This window comes from Notamacropus eugenii, chromosome 2 (assembly GCF_028372415.1).
Source record: "Notamacropus eugenii isolate mMacEug1 chromosome 2, mMacEug1.pri_v2, whole genome shotgun sequence".
In the NCBI taxonomy this organism is placed as follows: Eukaryota; Metazoa; Chordata; class Mammalia; order Diprotodontia; family Macropodidae; genus Notamacropus; species Notamacropus eugenii.
Window position 1 is genome coordinate 493173493 of NC_092873.1, and position 23570 is coordinate 493197062.

General features: G+C 39.9%; 1 protein-coding gene across 2 annotated transcripts in view; it reads right to left on the reverse strand.

Annotated features, from left to right (window-relative positions):
- The window catches only part of LOC140529878 (uricase), a 43183-nt gene that overhangs the window by 5934 nt on the left and 13679 nt on the right, over nucleotides 1-23570 (reverse strand). For both annotated transcript variants that reach the window (XM_072648866.1, XM_072648867.1), the window contains 6 exons: nucleotides 23012-23230; nucleotides 20319-20435; nucleotides 19942-20020; nucleotides 3308-3494; nucleotides 1310-1433; nucleotides 195-278 (listed from right to left, as the gene is read on the reverse strand). In XM_072648866.1, the coding sequence (XP_072504967.1) occupies nucleotides 195-278; nucleotides 1310-1433; nucleotides 3308-3494; nucleotides 19942-20020; nucleotides 20319-20435; nucleotides 23012-23230 (810 nt within the window). The remainder of the gene's footprint in view (nucleotides 1-194; nucleotides 279-1309; nucleotides 1434-3307; nucleotides 3495-19941; nucleotides 20021-20318; nucleotides 20436-23011; nucleotides 23231-23570) is intronic.

Below are 23570 nucleotides of genomic sequence, written 5' to 3' on the forward strand. Positions count from 1 at the left end.
TCCTTCTGCTCCTAGACTCTCCAGTCCTTGAGTCCTTGAAGTGCCCTGAGTGTGAAATTCTTAATTAGTTATCACCTAGGAAGACCCAAGAGCTGCTAAGATGGTAGACAGGTTTCTGGTCTGAAAACTTAGGATGGGAGACATAGCTGGTACTGAGAGTGGTTACATGCTGAATACTCAAAAAGCTTTCTTACCTCATCTTTGTTGATTAGCCCCATTTTGGACATGTCAATAGTGAAGTAGTGAATGTTAGGGAGGCTGATTTCCATGTCTTCTATCTGAAATCAATTCAATAATATGGAGTGTGATTGTTTTGAACCTCCATCCATCCACCCACTTTCTCTTACCTGCCCTCCAAATTGTTCCTGTTTAAGACTCTTTCTGTTATTGTAAGTTGTTTCAGTCATGTCTGACTTTTTGTAACCCTTTATGTGATTTTCTTGATACTGAAGTGATTTATCATTTCCTTCTCCAGCTCATTTTTCAGATGAGGAAATGGAGTCAAACAGGGTTAAGTGACTTAGCCAGGGTCACACAGATAGTAAGTGTCTGAGGCTACCTACCTATTATCCCTCTAGTATTTGTAAATTTTTTTTTGTCTCCTACTCTGCTCTTTTGCCAGGTCCCATCTCATATTATCCAAGTCAGCTCTTCTATCATTCTATACTAAACATATTCAATTGTTTCCACATAAGTCCCCAACCAGCCCTTTCTGTCAACTACCCTTTGCCCACAACCTCCTTGCTCCTCTCCACAGCCCTCCTCATATCTTTTGGTTCATTACAAACAGATTCACTCAGGGGCATGCTACCAGCTAGTGAGAGCAAATTGCTAAATTTTCAGTGTGAGCTCAGAAATAGGCTAATGCTACAAATCAGTGCTTGCTTGATTGTGTTGATTGCCTAGACTTAAGAAGGTGATAATAAAATGTTAATAATGCAGATTATACTGAAAAGTATGTCCTCTGTGCTGAAACATCAGCACATCCTCGGATCTACTCTGAGACCATGATGTGGTGACATAGAAGTGCTACAGGTCATGTTTACCCTAAATCAGGAGCAAACGAAAAGGAAGCAGAGTTTTTGAGAGGAGTTGAGAATGACACTATTGCCCCATATTGCCATTTCTAGTTATCTCCCATTATTTGCTTATTTTTTTTTTGCTTCACAGAATTATTGTCATAGCAGCCTGTTTTTCATCTAGTATTCAGTTTTCTATTTTGTAGTCAAGAGTTTTCTTAAGACAAGAGTATCTCTAGCAAATTATCTCAACTTAAACTCTACAAAGGGTTTAGTGAAAAAAAAGATACCTCTGGAATTTTGCTCAGAGAGAACACTTGAATGTCATAGAGGGTCTTCTGAACTGAAGGGGAATACTGTCCTTTGTCATATGGCCCAGCAAATTTCTCCAGGATAATATCCCGAACACCATTCCTTAAACATAGAAAGGGAAACTAATAAATTTAAGAGATAGCAACGGTGTGACTTTTGTTTTCAAATGATTTCATTAATAATGCCCCTTCTCCTTAGTACGACTTTACTTGTCCCCTCCTGCCCTTCTCCTCCACCTTCCCCTACCCCCATCTTGCTAGGGATGCTAATATCACGATGCTTATGCTTCTCATTTCCCCATGCAGTAAAGGCAAACAATATTTCTAGTCGTCTGATAGATGATCAAATATGAGTCACTGGAAAGAAAGAACTTTTAAGAATATTAGAACATTGTGATATTTGGTTTTGCCTCAAAATCTCATTACCACTCCCTCTGTACATCTCGTCTCCAAACACCCGCTCCCCAGTACACACAGACACACACAGACACACAGACACACACACACACACACACACACACACACACACACACACCTTCCTTGGCCCTGGCATCAAGCTACCAGGCAACTTTAATCATCTAGTGCATTTGACAATTGGCACCAGTGAGTTACAAACTCCCCCAGTCTCTGATCCTATCAGGTAAACAAAAATAGGAAGAAGGTATTTGATCATTTCAATTCTCCCATTCCTTACCCCAGCTAGTCCCCAAATTGATAACAAAACTCTATTCTCCTTGCAGTATCTGACTCTCAGTGCAGGCCTAGCTTTCTTTTAAAACCACACCAAACTGAGAGGTTAGAATATTTATAAGGTAGCATTAATAAATAAACATATGTAGGTATCATATATACATATATGGTACATACATGTATGTATTTTAGATGAAATACTTCTCAAAAAAAAAAGGAAGAAAATAGCTATAGGTCATAGGACAGAATCAGAGAGCTTCCAGGATTCAGTAGTGGCCACACCATTTCTGCAGAGTTCTCTTTGGTTCTGGGCAATGTCTTTTTCCAAAGAGATCATGACAAATCAAAATCCATCCAGAACAGGGTGACTCAAATGGTGAGAAATCTGGAGATCATATCATATGAAGAAATGTTAAAGAAACTGGGGATGGAGAAGAAAAGATTTAGGGAGGACATGACTGTCTTCAAGCATTTTGAAGGACTTTTGTATAGAGGAAGTCTACTTAAAGATTTAGAGCTGGACAGGACCTTTGGGGCAGAGCATCTCTGTACTTCAGAGGTTGTCTGGCCCAACCTAATTCCTAAATTCAATATAATTTGATAAACATTTATTAAGCACCTACTGTATTCCAGGCACTGTGCTAAGTGTTGAGGATACAAAAAGAGGCAGAAGATAGCCCCTGCCCTCAAGGAGCTCACTGTCTAATAGGAACAAACATTTCCTCTAGAACTCACCCAAGGAAGGTCATGTAGTCCACCTTCCTCATTCTACAGTTGAGAGAACTGAGGCTCAGAGATGTTGTATGACTTTCCCAAGGTGACACAAGTGTGACAGAATAGCAGAGTCAGACATTTGAACTCCAATCTTTCTGACTCTAACCCATTAATTTTCCCATACTACCTCTGAAACATTTGTTCTGTGTCACCATAAAGGACAGCACCAGGAGCAATGGGTCTACAGCACAGACCAATATAAGGAATAACTTTTAAATGATAGGAACTATCCAACAAGGGAATAGATTGCTTATGAAATATGGTGTGTGTGTGTGTGTGTGTGTGTTTGTGTGTGAGAGAGAGAACATTGTTGTTACACATTTACATGCCAGGCCCAAGCACTAGGATTATTCAAGAGAAAACAACCTACATTCACCCGTCATCTAGAGATATCATAATACCAGAGGAGGCATTCCTTTATGAATGTGGTGTTGGTTTATTTGATCTGCTGGTGCCATGGACTCCAACCCAACTCATGGAGTGGGGGATCAGTACATGCTCCTGCTTCCTCACCATACTGCTTGGAAGTCCACATTCTGGAACTGACTGTAACGCCACTTGCAGTAAACCTGGGTGGCAAAGCACCGGTCCTTCACTTCAGAAAGAGTTGTGAACTGGTCCTTGATGAATCCTTCAAATCCAGACTGGGTTGTTTTCAAAACCTTCATGTCTTTGATGCCAGAGTGAATGGTTGGGGGACCTATTTGGGGAAAAAGAAGTAGAGAGGAGAAATTAAACTGGTAAAAAGCTTGATCCCAGTGGAGAAGAAAAGTAGAAATTCTGGGGGTGTTGCCATTTTCACAAAACAACCCTACTTTCTCCCAAAACACTACTTTCTCCCAGACCCATCACATTGTGCATCTCCCAAGAGGCTCTGAAATTCTTAAATTAAAAAATTCAGAATAACCTTTTCAGAGAAAACATTGTTCTGTCTTCTATCGGTTTGATTTTATCAGTTCCTCTATTTACACTGTATTTCTTACTGTTATCAGGACTCCAACTCCACCTCAGTCTGGGCTTGTGTAGGTTGAAAGTCTGAGTGGAAAAGAGTCTCTAAACCACCCATTTTAGCTGAAGCACCCTGAAATGAAAATCCTTGCTCCACCATGCCTCCATACCCAAAGGCAGGCATTATGTATGGTAATTAACATTCTGCATCTTTAATGAAAAGTCTGAGAACTGAGAGGCAGCCTTGCAGGGTAGACTGAGAACCAGTATGGAAGTCAGAAAGACCGGATTTCAAATCCCGGTCATTTAACCCTTCGGTGACTAGGCAACTGTCTAAAATTTTACATTTTAAATCAGGAGCTAATCTATAATTGGAAGAAGGTAGGGGGAGCAGGTTGGGATTCTATACTGACAACTCTCTAAACCAGTAAAATCACAAAATCTCAGGTCCGAACAAAACATGAGAAGCTCCTTACTCAAGGTCATCTAACATGTCTCCTATTATCCTGTAACTCCTGTTATTATAATGCTAAATACTCATTATAGGCTAACTATTGATATTATACATTCAATAAGCATTTATTAAGCACTTACTACATTGTGTTAGGAGCTAGGGACACAAACCCCTCCAGAATCTTGCTTCAAGGCTGATTAAACATTATTGTCTCTCATGCATATTACATTACAGCCAAACTGAGCTGCGTTGTTTTGGTTCATTTTTGTATGGAACAATGCTGGAGCTAACATTCTACTAAGGGATAAATGGAAGAAACAGCACATGCACAGAAAAGGGAATGCAAAATATGCACTAAAGTAAGTCACTAACAATAAGGATGTCAGGAAAGGTCAGGAAAAGTACTGTTAGAGGTGGCCCTTTGCATGAACTGTCTATAAGTGGCATGCTGTCTTCACTACCACCTGCTGGAATCCCTTGGCTTCCTTCAAGAGTTGGCTCAAACCTTGCCTGCTCTCCTAGCTGGTAGTGTCCTATGTCACCTTATAGCTTGTTTGTATATCTCTATAGAGGCAGGTGTTGTTTCCTCATTGGAATGTAACCTTAGAGAGTAGCAACTGTTTCACTTTGGCCAGCCCAGAACAGGGAAGCTAGGCATTCTAAGAGGCAGAGAGGAGGAACGACTCCATTCCAGAAGTAGGGGAGTAGGTGGAGGACAGATTGTACAAAGGCAGGGAGGTGAGATGTGGGATGTCATGAACAGAAAATACATAGGTGAATTTGTCTGAAATGCAGCCTGTATAGGCAGAGTGTGTTTAATCAGCCTGAAAAGAAAGGCTGAAGTCAGATCCTGGAGGACTTTCAATACCACGGAAGAGTGTTTGCATTTTCTCCTAGAGACACTAGGGAGACATGGGGTGTGTGTGTATGTGTGTGTAAAATTTAAAATTATATTTTATTTTCAGAGCTGCCTTCTCTCCTTCACATCCTCTTATCCCACAACTGAGGAAGCAATAAAAATAAGACTATATGTACTAAAAGTACATATAGTCAAACAAATTCCTGCACTGATCATGTAAAGAAAAATTTGTTTTAAAAAAGATGTCTTCATCTGTACTGAGTCCATCACTTTTCCAGCATGCATAGTCTTTTAATGCATGTATTTCAGAAGGTTTTGCTCACCACCACCAAGTGATTCCAGTGTAGCAATGTGGTTAAGTGGAAAGAAATCTGGATTAGGAATCAAAAGACGGGTTTTGAAATTAGGAGACCTGGGTTTTGGGGAGCTGCTGAAAGTTCTTAAACAGAAGAGTGGCGCTGGTGCATCCATGTTGTAGGACTACCCCCAAATGGAGGCATGGAGTCAAGATGACTAAGTGACAAGGAAGCACTCCCCAAAGGATTATACTTTAATGAATACGGCTTCACCTAAAGGAAGAACTCTACTTCTCCCCCATCTCCACTCAGTGGTCACCAGTCCCATTACCTCTCAATTCTGTCGATCTAAAAACTTAGCTGGCCCAGCAACTTTGATTCTTGGAGATGTCACTTATTTCCAAATTGCTATTGGAATTCCAAAAGGAATTAATTCAGAAAGTGGTTCTCTTCAGGCTAAGTAGGTCCTTGACCAAATTCCCTGCATAGGCAAAGGTGACTGGATTGGGTTACAAAATGAAGGAACCCATCAGTTTAGCTTTATTGAATGTGAAGTAGCCTTTTCTGAAGACCATCAGCAAACATTTATTTAAATACTCACTGGGTACAAAGCATAAAAAGCTCCTGGACCCTGGCTAAATTCTAGTTACAGATTTTAATAGCACAGTGATTTATACTCCCTACACAGTTTTAATTGAAGTGGTTTAATAGACATTGCTCTGCACTAAGGAATAGCTGAATTTCAGTAAAAGTGGAATAATTACTATTTCACATTCCCCTCTGTTACATCCTATGGAGAAGAGTGACCAGTAAAATGTTGGTTCATTAAATATGTATAAATATCTGCAATGTTCGGTGTAGTGTTCTGGTCTAAACAAGGCTAGAAATAATAGATTTTTTAAAAAAAAATCTCAAATATCTATGATAATCCATGATTAAGAAAGGAGGATAAAAGCAGCAGGGAAAACAGGGCTCTGTCCTGGGCCCCTTCTGTTTCAACATTTTTATCAATTACTTGAATGAAGGCACAGTTGTCATGTTAGTCAGATTTGTAGGCAACATAATTCTGAAAGCAATTAACTAATACATTGGATTCAAGAATGAAGATCCATCAATATTTCTATCAGCCACAATGATGAAGTCAAGTCAAGTAGGGTGAAAATTACTAGAAAAAAATGTAAATTTGTTCACTCAGGTTTAAAATTTTAGCTGTAGCAGGGCAGGACAGGGGACTTCCAACCAGACAAGATACCTCTTAATGATGTCATAAGAATGAAAAACTTGGGAAGACTTAAGAGCTCTGATCCACACATTGACCACCCATTATTCCAGGGCACCAATGATGAAGAATCTCCTGACAGAAAGATTATGGATTCAGGGGACAGAATGAAATGTACATTTTTGGCCATGGCCAATGTAGGAATTTTTTTTTTTTTATTCCACTATGCATAGTTGTTACAAGAATTTTGATTTTCTTTTTCTTTATTTCTCAAATGGGAGGTAGGGAGGTTGGAGGGAGAGAAAATAAATGCTTCATTGAAAAAAGTAAACTTTTTAAAATAAAAAAGCCCTTGGGATTTTATCAGATTGCAAATTCAACATGTATTATAGTGTCAGTGTCATCCTATAATGTTCAAAAAAACAGCTGAGGTGATTTTAGACCATGTTACTAGAGGAAATGCATCTGGAACAAAGGAAAAAAATAGTCCTGCTCTACTCTGTCCTGGTGAGGAAGTCAGCTCTAGGTTTCACATTTTTGGAAAATGTTCTAATAATTTGAATTATCCCAAAATGAAATGGGTAGTGAGTTCTCCCTCAACAGAGAACTTCAAAGAGTTGCTGAATGATTACTCAATTATTATGGACTACTATGGACTATTATCTTCTAGAGGAGATGGCTTTCGGGAATAGATTGGGTTAACTGGTTGCTTATTACTCTCCCAACTCTAACATTCTGTGATTCTTTAACTCAATGCAAGACATTGAGAAGCTAGAGTACGACCACAGGAGGGTTATTGGGGTGATTGAGGGGCTTGCAATCATGTCATTCAAGTACTGATTGCAGGAACCAGGAATATTTGTCTTTGAGGTGGGGAGAATGGCATGATGGCTATCTTTGAGTATTTGATGGGTAGTCATGTGGAAGGCAGATTGGACTAGTTTGACTTAGACTTAGAGGGCAGAACTAGGCTGAAACTGGAGATGAGAACAGAAAAGCACCATCTGCCTATTTCTTGCTTATAACAGAATAGAAAGTAGTTCGCAATGCCTTAGGAAGGAACGACTTTTATAAACACCAGTGCAATTCTAATTATCCTTGTCATCATTTGCTTCTATACAAAAGCTCAATCAACTTACTTCCATCCAGATAATACCTACTATCTCTATAGAGAAGTCCATCAAGGGAGCTTATCTCTTGCCATGAACCAGGCTCATTTCCGCCCAGGAAATGGTCTTTGATCCATCTACCCCTGGCCTCAATACTTTACAAGTCTCCCCTCCCACTTTGGAAGATCTTTTACTAGAATGACTTACTGTAGTCTTAAAAATATCCCACTCTCTGCTGTTTCTATGTTCTTTAGGGATGTTAAATGGGGAAGCAACTATATTTCTTCATGACAGGACTTTTTTTTATGTCTCAGGGAAAGTTCTGTGCTTTGTGACACCTGATGTATAGGTAAGGAAATGGGTTTATTTTCTGTTCTCAGTGAGTTCCTTTCCCTTAGAGACCTAAAGGATAGAGTATATGGTTCTTTGGGAAAGAAATTGCAGTCTGGTAGGTTAACGAGAGTGTAGGAGGAATACTAAAAGCTAGGAAAAATTATGTTGCAGGAAAATTGAAATGCTGAAGACTCTTTCTCCTCTTCCTTTCCCCTCTTTTTATCCCCATGCTTTACTCCACAATCATTGAGGGAAACCTGAAAAGCTGATTAAGTGGTTTCATGGAAATGTAGCCCAGAAAAGGACAGTCTTTTTTGGGTGAGTTCCTTCTTGTTTGCATAAATTTGAATATTCTTTGAGTGTGTGAAGCATAATATTTTCATTGGTGGGGCTGTAGACTAAAAAAGCTCCAACTTAGCCATTGTTATGAGAGTTGGGATGCTGCCAATAGAGAACATCAAATAAACTCCCTAATTTTAACTGGGGTTCTTAATGTCTGCCAAGACAAGGTAAAACACACACACACACTTGCGCACACATGTGCACAAAGATTATTTTTCATAGAAAGATGAGAGAGCCAGAGTCATGAGGGTTCATTCTGCCAAAAATATGGTTATGGTTAATTGTCTCTGGAAACATAAACAATTTCTTCCTGTGCAAAACTGAAGCCAAAATATATTCAAAAACATAACTATTTTCTCCATTTTCATAATGTATCAGTAAAGGGAAGGTTCCAAAAGAACTGAGGAGGACAAGTACTCCCATGCATATTGTTAATTCTGTGCCAGTGTTGGAGGCAGGCCTAGACTTTACATTGGAGACCTTTGGCAGAACCAAGAGAATCCATGTGATCAGCTCACTCTACTTGCAGTTGGATGAAACTTAAAAAATAGTATATCACATCAAGTGCAAATCACCCAATCACAGAGCCTAGGGTTGGATGAGAACTTAGCACAATGTTAATAAAGTATTGGATCTGGAATCAAGGAGACCTGAAATCAGAAGCTGTCTTCACTGCTTGCTACATGCATAATCTCGAGCCAGTGATTTCCTCTCTTTGGATCTCAGTTTACTGCTCTATAAATGGAAGGGATTAAGCTAGATAACCTTGAAACTCTACCCAACTTGAAATCTATAATTTTATAATCCATCTAGTCCAACCCATACCTAAACAGGCAACCCCTCTGGCAAATAAGTGGTCATCCAACTTTTACCTGATGCATCTAATGACTATGAACCTGCGACCCCCTGAAATATTTATTGGTGATTAAATAGACCAGATGAATGAGTGTATTACTAGAGCCTTATGTAGGGGGACCAGTGAGGGTTTGTTGTTGTGGCAGATAAGCATAGTTAAGGCAGCAAAATTGAGGGGCATGAGAGGCCTAGCACAGTAGACAAGCCTTCTTTACTTAGCTTTTGTGCCAGATCCTAGCTTATTTATATTCCATTTGCAATGAATCTTGGGAGCGAAGCTTCCTTTGTTGCTCTAGCCTTACCATTGGTCCTTTGGATTTAGGGGGAGACCTAGGCTCACCATGAAGGATATAATGAATTTTCTAAACCATAGTCTGTTAGCTTTTGTTAACTTCCTGACTAGGTATAGTGATCGTAACCTCAGCTTTGTACTGAAAGAGTGTTAGTCTGACTTTTTCAGGGAGAAGTTTTCCAGGCTTTTCTAACGCAGCCCAGCCTCTCTTTCTCACCTCATTGTCCATTACTCTTCCTCCCACAGTCTTTGACTCAGGCTAACTCTCTCAGGTCCTCACACACAGCCCTCCATCTCTCCTCTCCATGCCTTTCTATTGGCAGTGCCTTATGCCTAGGCTGCACCACCTCTTTACTTCTATTCTGCAGAATACCAGTCTTCCTTCAAGATGCAGCTAACATACCACCTTCTACACAAAGCCTTTCCTGATGCCCCCAGTTGCCAGTGCCCCCCTTCCAAACTACCTTTGATTTTGACTTTATTCTGTATGTAATTACATTGGTACCTGTCTCCCCCATAAGAATTGGAGCTCTCCAAAAGTAGAAATTATTTCATTCTTGCTTTTGTGTCCCCAGGTCCAAGAACAATGCCTGACACATAGTAGGTCCCTAATAGATTTGTGTTTGTTGATTTATAACAAACCATAAATTGCAATATAAAGGCAAACTATTATTTTCCAAGTGCAAGGCATAAGAGAAGGAACTGTGTACAGAGCGGCATGAAGGAATGGTCAGAAGGAGTCAGAGCAGCAGAAAGGTCCAATGAAAACTAAAAAAACACCATTGCATGAAGCAACGAAGGAATCTCTGGTGACATTACAGAAAGGAATGCCAGTAAGGATTTAATCCACCAGTGGGAGTGGAATCTAAATGCTACAATTCAAGCCATGATTGATGTTAATGGTACCTGTAGGCAGAGTTTTCAGCAGAAACATTTCTATCCTTTGCCTCACCTACCAAGATGAGGCAACCAAATGACTCTGTAGTTCATTGGGCAAATGCTCCTTTAATCCTTGGCATGCATGGAGCATGAGTTCCCCATCTTGATGAAACCATAGTTCCTTCCCGTGACTGTGTGCCAGTATACATCTAACCCACACTCTCTACATGCCAATGGGTATAACACTGGGTGGCACCATTGTTAGCATTTTCTCCATGGATGGCAGAGATTTAACTGCCTTTGTCATTAAAGTTAGGCAGCCTTGACTAAAGTCACAGGCAGGGGTTCATGCCTTCTATAATGTAAAGAAATGACTTAGTATCATTAAAACAGAGATAACAGAAATATCTATGAAATATCAGGGTCAGGAGCTCTTAGTGTGGGAATTTCCTCCACTTAAAGAGATCTCAACTCAACTGTGACAAGATAAGTCTGAGGGATTTTCCATATGCACATAGAGGTTAAGGGACTCTCCCAAGGACATACAGCTAATATCAGAGAAGAAAAATACTATATGTACCATAATAACAATAACAAATAAGACAGCAATAACAATACAAATGACCAAATCACTAAATTAAAGTTGGACCCTGAAAAATACAAAAAGTAGATAAGGTCCCAGAGAAGAGAGCAGGAAATATACCTTTCTTCACTGACTGAGAGGTAGGGGAATAACTAAAGTGCCAATTCATTCTCCACACAACTTTTAAAGTGATTTTCCTAAAAACTAGCTCTGACCATGTTACTCCTCCTCTCAAGAAACTCCAGTGTTCCATTACTGCCTCAAATATCTCTTCTCTTGGTTTTGCAAGCCCTTCACAAAATATCCCCAACTTACCTTTCCAATTTTTTTCAATATTATTGTATTTGTTATGATGATCTGTGATTAATGTTCTTTAATGTTACTATTGTGTGTGTTTGGGGGCATCCTGAACCATGCCCATATAAGACAGCAAATTAATAAATGTTGCATGTATGCTGACTACTCCACCAACTGGCCATTCCCCCATCTTTTTCCCTCTCCTTGGGTCTCCCTATTTCCTGAGACACAATAATATTGAAATTAGGCCACTTAATAACCCTACAATGGCCTCTAAATGTTCAAGATAAAGGGAGAGTCGATCAATTTGGCAAACTTCATTGTTGTCTTCTTTTAAGAAATTACCACAGCCACCCCCAACCTTCAGCATACTTCCTATAGTACAGCATAAACATAACTATTATATGTACTGGGAAACCAAAAACTTCATATGACTAGCTTTATTGTGATATTTGCTCCATTGAGAGATTTGCTTTGTTGCAGTAGTCTGGAGCCAAATCCACAATATCTCCAAACCCTCAATATCTTCAAGGTATGCCTGTATTTACTTTGGATATGTTTTACATTTTTTGTTTCATCAGGTACCATGGTTTAAATAATGTTTTTCATCATAAAATGATGAATCTCTGCAACCTGAATTGTTCTGGTCCTTGGAAAGGAGACTCAGTCTCTTGCTGGGGCTGTAGTAGAGGGATTCCAGCATGGTAAAGCTTGACAGATCTTATACTACTCTGGCATTAACCTTAAAGAACCCAGAGCCACCTCCATACCACAAAGAGACACAAAAGTCAGACGTTGGGTAGACCATCTCTTGCACAATTATGGAATGGTCTCTCATAGATAGGTTGTAGTCTGTATTGTTGGGGAAATTGTCGAAACCATGAGATCACAGATCTATTTGAGTATAATTTGTGTATATTTAGATATGCACTTGTTGTCTATTAACAGAATATAAGTTCTTTGAAGGCAGGGACTGTTTGCTTTTGGAAGTGGAGGGAGTCTTTTTATTGACAATAATTAATACAGTGCTTGGCATATAATGGATAATAAATGTTTATAGACCAACAGACTATTCAATACCTTGTCAGACATGGCCTCTGTATTGGAGGATTTATTCCAAAGGAGGATTCAGTTTGTAAGGGGGCAGAAATAACTGGTATAAAAGAAAAATCATAAATAAAATGTACTTTTTTTTAAAAAATTGACAACTTTGCAGATTAGAAGCCTGAATTGTGTCTCTACACCAGTGCTGGGCATACAGGATAACTTATATATATATTCCTTAAGAAGTATTAATCTCTCCACTAAGTATGTAGGAACACATGGGAGAGAAACCTCAAAGATTATTTATATACATTTTCATTAAATATCTTTGTTATGAATTAAATGTGAGCCCTGGCTAACTAATTACCCCACAGGGAAGGGCTTATGATTTATGGTTTGAACAGCATTCGGACCCATAGAGAACCTAGAACCTGGGGTAGCTCAGTGGAGGAAGCTGAAATCGAGAGGGCCTACTCATGGAATGCCCTCCCTGTCTGTGGAAATGGCTCCCAAGTTTATATTTTCATTCCCAATCCTTCTGTTTTCTCACTTCACTCAACCTCAAACTCAACACTGAGTTCCAAAAATGAATTTATTTCTCACCTGTCCTCAAATGTACTTCTCTTTTAGACTTAATTCTCTCACCATCCTTCACTCAGTCACTTAGACACAAAAGCTTAAGGTTATCTGTTCTTTGGCAAATCCAATCAATTGCCAAGTCCTGCCAGTTTGACCTCAGCAGCATCCCTAGTATCTGCCTCATCCTTTCTATTCTTATCACAGGCTAGTTCAGACTTTCATCACCTTTTTGCCCAGACTATTACTACAGATTAATAACTAACTGGTCTCTTTGATTATAGTTTCTCTATCCACTCTTTTTCCAGAGTTGTCTTCCCTATGTTCAGACATAATCATAGGCATGCCCAAAATGTGGGCTGGATAGGCCCAGGGGTTTTTGCACACCCTGCCGACACGTGATTCACACCTATGAAAAGGCTCATTTCACTTCTTTGCTCACAACTTCTCAGTGACTCCCTATTGTCTGCTCAGTAAAGTCTGACCTTAAAGAATCATAATGTGTGCATCATAATGACCACCCAAAGCCCCAGATTTTGATATTTTAAAATGACATGATCATTTTTGTCTTCCTTGAATCTCTCATAATACTTTCTTATCTTTTCTCCTGGGCTGAAAGCTCCTTAAGGATAGGGATCCAGTTATATCATCTTTGCCTTTGGCATTGAATAGACGTTGTTGACGCACATCCGTCAGTTGAGGCAGTATTGTTTAAGGGATAGTGTGTTGTTCCTGAAATCAGGAAGACTCGAATGAAAATCCTACCTCAGATATTTATTAGCTCTTGATCCTGGGCAAATCACTTAGTTTCTCTCAGCCTCCTGAAAAAGGGAGATAATAAAGGTGCCTACCTCCCAGTATTGCTGTGAGGATCAAATGGGATAATGTACATAAAATGCTTTACAGATCTGAAAGCAATAAAATCAGTAAACTCCTGTAACTCTCTGTTGCTTCTAGGAGCTCTTCTCTACCTTCAAACCCCTTTATACTACAGTTCCCTCCTACTCTTCCAAGTCTTCTTGTACCTTAGTGCCTACCATGGACTCTTTGTCCTCCTGACTATTTCCTGAACAAGATACTCCAACTCCCAGCTCCAGGCTATCCCCCATACCTATAATGCTGTCCCTACTGCTTTCCCTGGCTTCTTTCAAGTCTCAGCTAAAATCCCAACATCTAACTGAAACCTCTTCCAATTCCTCTTAATTCTGCTAACTTCCTTCTCCATTATTTCCAATTTATTCTGTATATAGCTTGTTTGTACACATTTATCTGCTTGCTGTCTCTCCCGTTAGATTTTGAGCTCCTTCAGGGCAGGGACTGTCTTTAGCCTCTTTTTGTATCTCCAATGCATAACCCAGTGCTTAGCACATGGCAGGCACTTAATAAATGTTTATTGACTGAAAACATAATACAAATATTAGATATCCTTACTCACTTGAATGTTTAAATTTATTTTTCCTTACATTAATATCTTTCTATCATGTCCCCTCAGTGTGATTTCAAGAAAGGTAATTTTCAGTTTGGGGATAACAGATGGCTTGGAATCAGAGAATCTCCAAATTGGAAGAGATCCCAGAGAACACCTTTTACAACTCTCAATTGAAACATGAATTCCCATTATCACACTCCAGATATGTGGTCCATCTAACCTCCACTTAAAGAACTCCACTGATGAAGAACTCATTAGCTTTCCTCCTTAATACTCCCCGCTTCCAACTTTCCATCTTTCTAGTCACTCACATATGTACGCTGGGAGTCATCCTCACCTCCTCACTCTCTGTCACCTCATAGATCCAATCAGTTACCAAATCTTGCTGAGTCTATCTCCAAGTTGCTTTAGTCCCCTTCACTTCACTCATATGACTACCACCCGAGTTCAGACATCTCACTGGAGCTATTGCAAAAGTCTTCTGGTTGTTTTCCCTGCCTCAAGTCTCTCCTCTCTCCAATCCATTTTTCATACAACTATCAGTGATATTCTAAAAGTGTGTTTCTGACCATATCATTCCCCTGATCAAGAAATTCTAATTCCTCCATGATAAAATACAAACTACTCTTGTTGCTGTTGTCTGATTCTTCATGACCCCATTTGGGGGTTTTCTTGGCAAACATAATGGAGTGTTTTGCCATTTCCTTCTCCAACTCATTTTACAGATGAGGATACTGAGGCAAACAGGGTGAAGTGATTTGCCCAGGGTCACACGACTAGTAAGTGTCTATGGCTGTATTTGATTTCAGGAAGGTAAGTCTGCCTGATTCTAAGCTTAGTGTTTTCTCTCCACTGATCCACCTAGATGCCCACCATATTCTGACATTTAAAATCCTTCCCAATCTGTCTCCATCCTATCTTTCAGCATTATTATACATTAGTCCAGGAAACTGAACTGCTTCCATGTCAGGAACTGAATTGCTTCCATCTGAATTGTCTTAGGAAGATTCTGAGAATCACCTGGCAGGATAAGGTACCAGACACTGAAGTCCTTGCTCCAGCTGAACTGCCAAGTATTCAAACTATGCTTCAGAGAGCGCAGCTCCGATGGGCTGGCCACATTGTTTGAATGCAAAATGTATGCTTGCAAAAGAGACTATTTTATGGAGAATTCGCATGGGGCAGGCAATCATATCGTGGTCAGAAGAAGTGATACCAGGACACTCTCAAGAACACTGGATTTGACTGTGCAACATGGGAGACACTGGCACAGGACCGTTCAGCATGGTGTGCCCCCATCAGAAAGGGTGTTGTGCTTTATGAGTAAAGCAGAATTGAGACAGGACAAAGTAAATGTAGGATACATAAATTTGGATATCCATCCCAAATATTCAAATGCACTATCTGTGCCCAACCTGTGGTAGAGCATTCCAAGCTCGTATTGGTCTGATCAGCCACAGTTGGACACACTGAAATTTCACTTTATCGTGGTGATGTTATTTTGGTGCTCTTCGAGAATGAAGGGCCAAAACCAACATTACTCCCTCTTCTGCTCTCCAAAGTCTTGTCAAATTAGTCTTCACTTCCTCTCTCCCATCTCACCTGGAATATATTCTGTCCTTACTTCCATATCATAGAATCCTTGGCTTCAATGATGATGATGATGATGATAATTATTGGGGAAATAATTGTTATTATTATAATTAAGATTTAGATAATGCTTTTAAGGTTTGAAAAGCACTTTACAAACATTAAACCATTTTATCCTTCAAAACTCAGTTGAAATGTCACCTCCTAATATATGGCATTTTTTTCTTCCTCACAAGCTTTAACTAGTGCTTCCTGCCTCTATCAAAAAAATTGTTTTTATGTACTTTTCCTATATTTTTATTAAGTGTATTTATGGGTATCTATGCAGTCTTCCTTCTTTGTAAGGTCTCAGAAGGCAAGGACCATTTATTTTGTCTTTGAATCTCCACCATTGGTCTAACCCTTGTATATAGCAGGTGCTTAATAAATGCTTATTGATCTATTGGTGCTGATGCTGCTCCCCAGTATCATCTCTTTTTCAGGCCAAACAATCCCAGTTCTTTCCACTAAACCTTATGGAGAATGATTTCAATTCTTTACAACATCATAGATAAATTCTAGCTTGTCCATGTGCTTCCTAAAACTGTATACAACATACCAGGTTTGGTCTGGTCCAGAGTAGAGTGGAGGTGAATTCTCCTCTCTCTCTCTCTCTCTCTCTCTCTCTCTCTCTCTCTCTCTCTCTCTCTCTCTCTCTCTCTCTCTCTCTCTCTCTCACACACACACACACACACACACACACACACACACACACACGCATGCATCCTTCAGGCTACATGTGGTCCTCTAGGTCCTCAAGGGTGGCCCTTTGACTGAATCCAAACTTCACAGAACAAATCACCTTAATAAAAGCATTTGTTCTGTAAAACTTGGACTTAGTAAAAGGGCCATACCCAAGAACCTAGAGGGCTACATGTGGTCTTGAGGCCATAGGTTCTCCACCCCTATTTAGATTCTATGACTCTCTTAAGGAAGAAATCGAAAGTGCTTTCTGCGCCATGCTACTAACTCATACTGATGTAGAAGCCCACCCAAATCCCCAGGTCTTAATCTTCCTCCCACACCGCTTTCCAGAGAAGTAGAGCAAAAACTGACTCCTTCCCATGTCCAGTGAACCCAACCAAGGGAAACAAAGAACTGCCATTGTCTTTTTTCATAGACATTGAACTTGGTTGCCTGCTCTACTCCCAACCCCATCTGAGCTCTGACCATAACTTCCACAATGTTTTATAACCTCTTGGGATGACATGAGGAATTGCTAAGCATCCCATCAACTACTATAATTCTGTTTCACATGATCATGATTCTGATAAGGAAGGACTTCCCTCTTTCACTAAGGCAGATGCTTCAAGTTGATAAATAAATAAATAAATAGGGTTTGAGATCATCAGAAAGAATATTTCTGTGATTTACTCTAACAAACGTCCTCAGCAGAGTGTTATGTTATCATGTGACCACAAACCATGGAGAGGGCTTTTTAACCCAACCTAGCCAATAATTACTGAGCACCTCTCAGGTACCTGGCTTCTCTAACTCAAATCTGAAGAGGGCATCAGCTGTTTTCTATCACTTAGCACAGCAAGTGAGGCATATAAAAAGTTGGCTGAGATGCCAGAGATTTTCATAGAGGCATAGCCTGCTAACGCAAAAGACTAACAGTTTGCGAAGTTGTTTACTAATATTTTCCTTCCTTTTTATCAGTTATAATGAGGTCCAGGTTGTTGTAATTAATCATTTTCTGTATTTAACTTGCAAATTTTGGGATAAACAGCAGGAATTATGCAATTATCCTTGTTGCTGCTTAACTGAATTTAATTCAATATCAATGACTGGGTGGCAGAGCATGTGGAGACAGTTAAGAAGGATAAAGGTTGTAAAATGCTTTAAATACCAAAAGAGGAGTTCATATTTGATCCTACAATAGGAAGCCAGTGGGATCTATTGGGTAGGGTTGTGATGTGACATTGGGACCTATACTTTGGCAGCTGTGCGGATGATAGATTGGCAAGGGAAGAGATGATGAGGCAGGGAACTCTATCAGAGGGAATGAAAATGAACAATGTGATAGGTAATGAAGACCTAGAGTAGGTGGAGGATGGGTGAATAGAGAGATGACCTATGTGAGAGGAGTTATGGAAATAGAAGTGACAGGCTTATCGGTATTTAGGAATATATTTAGTTAGATGCTATGTGATGTTGTAAAGGAACAAATGGTCTTAGAGTGGGAAAACCTGGGTTTAAGCCCCAGTTCTCATATACCCTGGCTATGTGGCCTTGACCAAGTCACTTAACCTCTTGGTGCTCCAGGTGACTCACTAAGAACATAAGTTGTAGAGAAGGTGTCAACTTGCATTGATAGAATTTCTTTATCCGAAAATTGCTTATATCAATGAAATCATGGGCCCAATCCCTATCCCTATACTCTATACACACACATATGTATGTATTTATTTCATAGATAAATAGATTGGACAATTTATGCGTATATATGTATATATATATACATATATACCTATATATATACATACATACTTACATACATATATATGTATGTACATATATATATATACATATATATATATATATATGTATATATATACACACACACATACACACATAAGTCTTCCTTGGCAATGAAGGACAAACACAATCCTGTGAGTAGATGCAGCTGGCTGAATAGGGACCCAGCTAGCTAGGTAACTCAACTCCTCCTCTCCTGTCTGCCTCCCCCTCCTCTTCTCCTCTCCAAAGGATGGTAAATTTAGATGGCCAAAAAATGCCCAGCTGACTTGGGTTTTACTGGTCCCTTTCCTTCCTTTCACTTCCCTTCCCTTCCCTTTCTCCTGTTCTGTCCTGTCCTGTCTTCTCCTCAAACCTTAAACCTACTGCCCTCTGAAACTGGGAAGCCAAATGGTCCCCTGCCAAAGGGCTCCTCTTGACCCTCTTAGCTTTATAGTGATTATCAATAGTAACTGTGTCTTTTTCCCACCCAGCCTGAAGTCTTTCTTTTTCTTGGTGTCATAAAAGGTGTCTAGCTACTTCTTAAACAGGCCTATTCAATGAATGGGAGTTGCCTCACCCTAAGTGAGTACCTGCAAAGACCTTGGCCTAAAGGGCTCACGGTCCCCCAGTGCATCCTGGGTCATCTCTAGTCATCCTGATGAATATCTGGTCACTGGATTCAGATGGCTCTGGAGGAGAAGTGAGGCTGGTGACCTGCACAGTCCTCCCTCACTCAAAACAAAGTCAAGTGCAAGTCATGTCATTATTTCTCTGATGTCATATCCTTCTTTGGCAATGAAAGAAGAACACACTGTGGGTGTGTGAAGATTATGGATCCTTCAAATGTTTAGATTTCTTCATATCCATGGTTTCCATGTCCAAGAAATACTATCCTAGAATTCTTACCACACAGAACCCTAGCAGGCAGTGGAGCCTTCCCTGGGTCCTCCTGTCTTTACAATCTACTACCTAAAGACTAGCTTTTTGGAAATCTTAATCAAAATGAACATAATTCAAACTACAGTGCTTTAAAACCTTCCATTCTTTTCTCTGCTGCTGGCTTCATAGAGCTAAAGCTGTCTTTGGGGAGGAGATAGGTTTCTTCTGCTTGGACCCAAAGAGAAAAGACCAAGAACAACAGTTAAAAGTAACCAAGAGACAAATTTAGGATTTATATAAACAAATAGGATTCCTAATAATGAAAGCTATCCAAAAGTAGGATGGTGGGTTCTTGTTCACTGGAGATCGGTCATAAAAGGCCAGAAGACTATTCACTGGGTATGTCATAATGGGAATTCTGTTTTAGATTTAGTTTAGATCAGATGGTTTCTAAGGTCTTGACCAACACCGAGATTCTGGGATTCTGAGATAAGTACTCCTTTAATAGAACATCAAGCTAGAGTCTAAGTTTCTATCTCAAGTGAAGGTAACGTTCTGCATTCTCCATACCTGGTCTCAGTTAAGGAACAGAGAAGTCTAGGGAGAAAAAAAGAAATGCTACCACAATACCAAAGAGATGGACAGAGAAGTCCTTTCTCACCATTTGGACTCTGCTCAACTTCACAGAAGTGAGTTCCAGTGGGAGTGTTGATAAATGCATGAGCATGCTCCACTCCATTCTGAGGAGAAAGATATCCAGTCAATTTTTAGCATCAATCCACATGTATTTTCTCAGTGCCAGATACAGCACTAAGCCCAGTTCCCATCTTCAAGGAGCTCACAGTCTATTAAGCAAAAAAATCATATGGACAACACACATATAAATATGTATGAAATAAATAAATAACAAGGAATACAAAGAGTCAATCACTGGCAGCCAAGGGAACCAGCAATGGCTTTATGGAGCAGGTGATGAATGAGTCCAGCCCCAACAACAAAGGTATACATAAACTGGAAAATACAACTTATTGAACTGACCTTTTCCAAACGCTTCCAGGGGACCTGTTCAATATAGACTTTAGCTCGAGTAACGTGGCTAAATGAAGAAAGGAAGTGCTCACAAATATCCATGGCAAATTTCTCTATGGTTTTGATCTGCAAAGAGAAGCAAAATAGCAGAGGACATGAATCCCTGGTCCCAGGTACACGATGATGACAACAACAATAACCAAATAGCTGCCACCATTATTGTCTACATTAATGATCTACAATTTCCTCAGTCATGCAAACAAAGATTTGGAAGACTCTTTAGAAGGAGAGTGAACTCATTGTCATAATACACAGGAACTAGCATGGTGGTACAGTGGAAACTATCATTTGCTCTGGAGCCAGCAGACCTGGGTCCAAATCCCACTTCTATTATTTCCTATGCAATGATCATGAGCAAGTTAATCTCGCTGAGCTTTAGGTTCTTTCTTTGTAAAATAAAGTGAAGTTCATAATAACAAAAAAAAATTTAGTTTTAAAAAATGTTCCCTGGGTATAAGGGGTGAAAATAGATGACCTCTAAGGTCCTTTCCAGTTCTAAATTTGTGATTTATAAAACATTTTCCTGACATAGGCTAGAGACAGATAGTTTATAATGTGCTTCATAGATTATAGGATCTTAGCTGGAAGGAATATTAGAGAACGTTGAGTTGAACTCTATTTTATAGTTGAGGAAACTGAGACTAAGAGATAGTTAAATGACTTGCCTAGGATCATACAGCTTTTGCTGTTCAGCTGTTTCAGTTGTGTTTGATTCTTCACTTGGGCTTTCTTGGCAAAGATACTAGAGTTTGCCATTTGCTTATCCAATTCATTTTACAGATGAGGAAACTGAAGAAAACAAAGTGATTTATCCAGAGTCACACAGCTACTAAGTGTCTGAGTCTGGGTTTGAACTCATGAAGATGAGTCTTCTTGATTCCAGGCTCAGGGCTCTATCCATCTAGCTGCTCCCTATCTAGTAAGTATCTAGATAAAGTAAAACTTGAATCCAGGTCTTTCCAGTTAAAGTCCCTGTCTTCTAAATGCCTCATTGCTATGAACATGACAATCATGGCATTACCAATCTACCTGAAAATGTGAATACTGAACGTCTCCCGACAACAATCTCGTAAGGCACAAATATTGTTGTCCTCTTTTGATGAAGGAGGAAATGAAGGCTCAGTGAGATTAAGTGAATTGTCCCATGAAAAAACAGCTAATTAGGAAAACTGTCGGGTCTGTCCCTTGCATTCTGCCGCGATGTCCAGGGCTCCTTTGGTTATCCTCTAATTGGGACTCAGCTTTCTTCACCAGAGTCCGTGGTCTTTGGAACTGCCAAGAATGGTTAATAAACCATCTTAAACAGATGAGAATCTGTCCTATTTTTAAAAAAGAATTCTTCCTTGAGGTTCTGTAACACCACCTCAGAAACCATTGTGAGGGAGAAAGCGTGGAGATGTATGAGTAGGAAAACAACTCCAAATACATGTCCTTCTGAGGCCAAGCGGACAAGTGTGCTCTTCAAGTACAAAGAGCTCGTGTTTTATAGGACAATATGCAGCTTAGCTACAGAACACTTTCCTCCAAATGACCCTGTAAAGTACACAGGAGATCAAGACCCAGAAAAGTTGTGAATTACCCAAGTGGACATTGCTACTAAGTGGTGTGGGCTGAGATTCAACACCTGGTCTTTCAATTCCAAATTCAGATTTCTTTCCATTGTACCCCCAGTTCATCTAGTACTGAGCATGGTTGTTTGCAGTTTATAGGTAATTAATGGCAGTGAGAGAATTTAACAATTGGAACAAAGAATTGGAGGACTGAAGTAGAATTCTTTAGCCTTCTTATAGTCTGAAGGTAAGAGATAGAGGAGGAGATGGTAATGGCCTTCAGAAAATACAAAATATCAGAAATCATGACAGAATTCAAAGGGATTCTTGACAGAGAGACTTGGAGTGTTTACTTAAAAAAAAGAAGAAAGAAAATGCAGAAGGATTGGAAAGGATTCTGGAAAGAAGAGCACTGTAATCTCCACAAACCTCACCCACAACAACAAAATTCAAGGGTTAGAGGGAATCTCAGTATTCATTTAGTTGAGTCCCAGAAAGGAGTCATCCCAGAGCAACACAGTGGAAAGGATGCTGGCTTTGGAGTTAGAGGACCTTATTTCAAATCCCAATCCATTGCTTGAGTTTTGACAGGGTTTACCTCTCTGGGCCTCAGTTTTCTCATCTGTAAAATGAGAGGGTTGGATTAAATGGCCTCTGAGGTTCCTTTCAGATTCAAATCGATGATCTCCAGCAAGAAGAAGCCTATTGGTTCCCAAGGCAGCCCATTTCACTTTCAGTCACAAAGTATTTTGATCTGGAAGTGATCTCAGAGAAGGAAAAGAAGGATGGATGGAAAGAAGGAAGGAAGGAAGGAAGGAAGGAAGGAAGGAAGGAAGGAAGGAAGGAAGGAAGGAAGGAAGGAAGGAAGGAAGGAAGGAAGGAAGGAGGGAGGGAGGGAGGGAGGGAGGGAGGGAGGGAGGGAGGGAGGGAGGGAGGGAGGGAGAGAGGGAAGGAGTATTTTAGGCCAGAACAGGGAAAGAAGGAAATCCTTTGAGACTTATTCAGGGCACCAAATGCTAAAAAGTCGTGAGAATTCCAAATGAGCAAACAGGCCAAACCATGATAGAATATCCCAGAAGCAGACTCACTTACCCCTTTGAATTTTGCCAGAACATGGACAGTATTCTTGATAGTGTCTGTAGGGATGATGTCAGAGTTGTCTCCAAAGAGATAATCTTTCTTGGTCCCCAAAGTGAGTTGGACTGATGCTGCAACTTCCTTAATGGTGTGGTATTTGCCATCACGTTGGATGTGGAGAACTTTGACCATATCCTTCCCATAGCCAGTGCGTACAAATTCCACATCCCTGTTCTACAATGAAAAAAAATTCATTTCAGTTTCCTTAGATGATTGGCACCTCAATAAGACAGACAGTACCTAAATCAGACCAGATTTCAATTCTTAGTTGAGTTTTGGTTTTGTATCCTCTGTCTTTGGCATGACACCTGGCACATAGTAGTTCTTTATCAAATGATTGTTGATTATTGATGATGGTTTGTCCATACCAGATTCTCACACAATTAACAAGAAAGGTTAAAATTCAGGATGTCTATAAAAGTGTTATGCATAGAAATTAGTCAGGAATGGAGTCAAGTCCTTTGATTTCACTGGGATAGGAAACTCCTTGGAGAGAAAACCTCTACCAATGAAA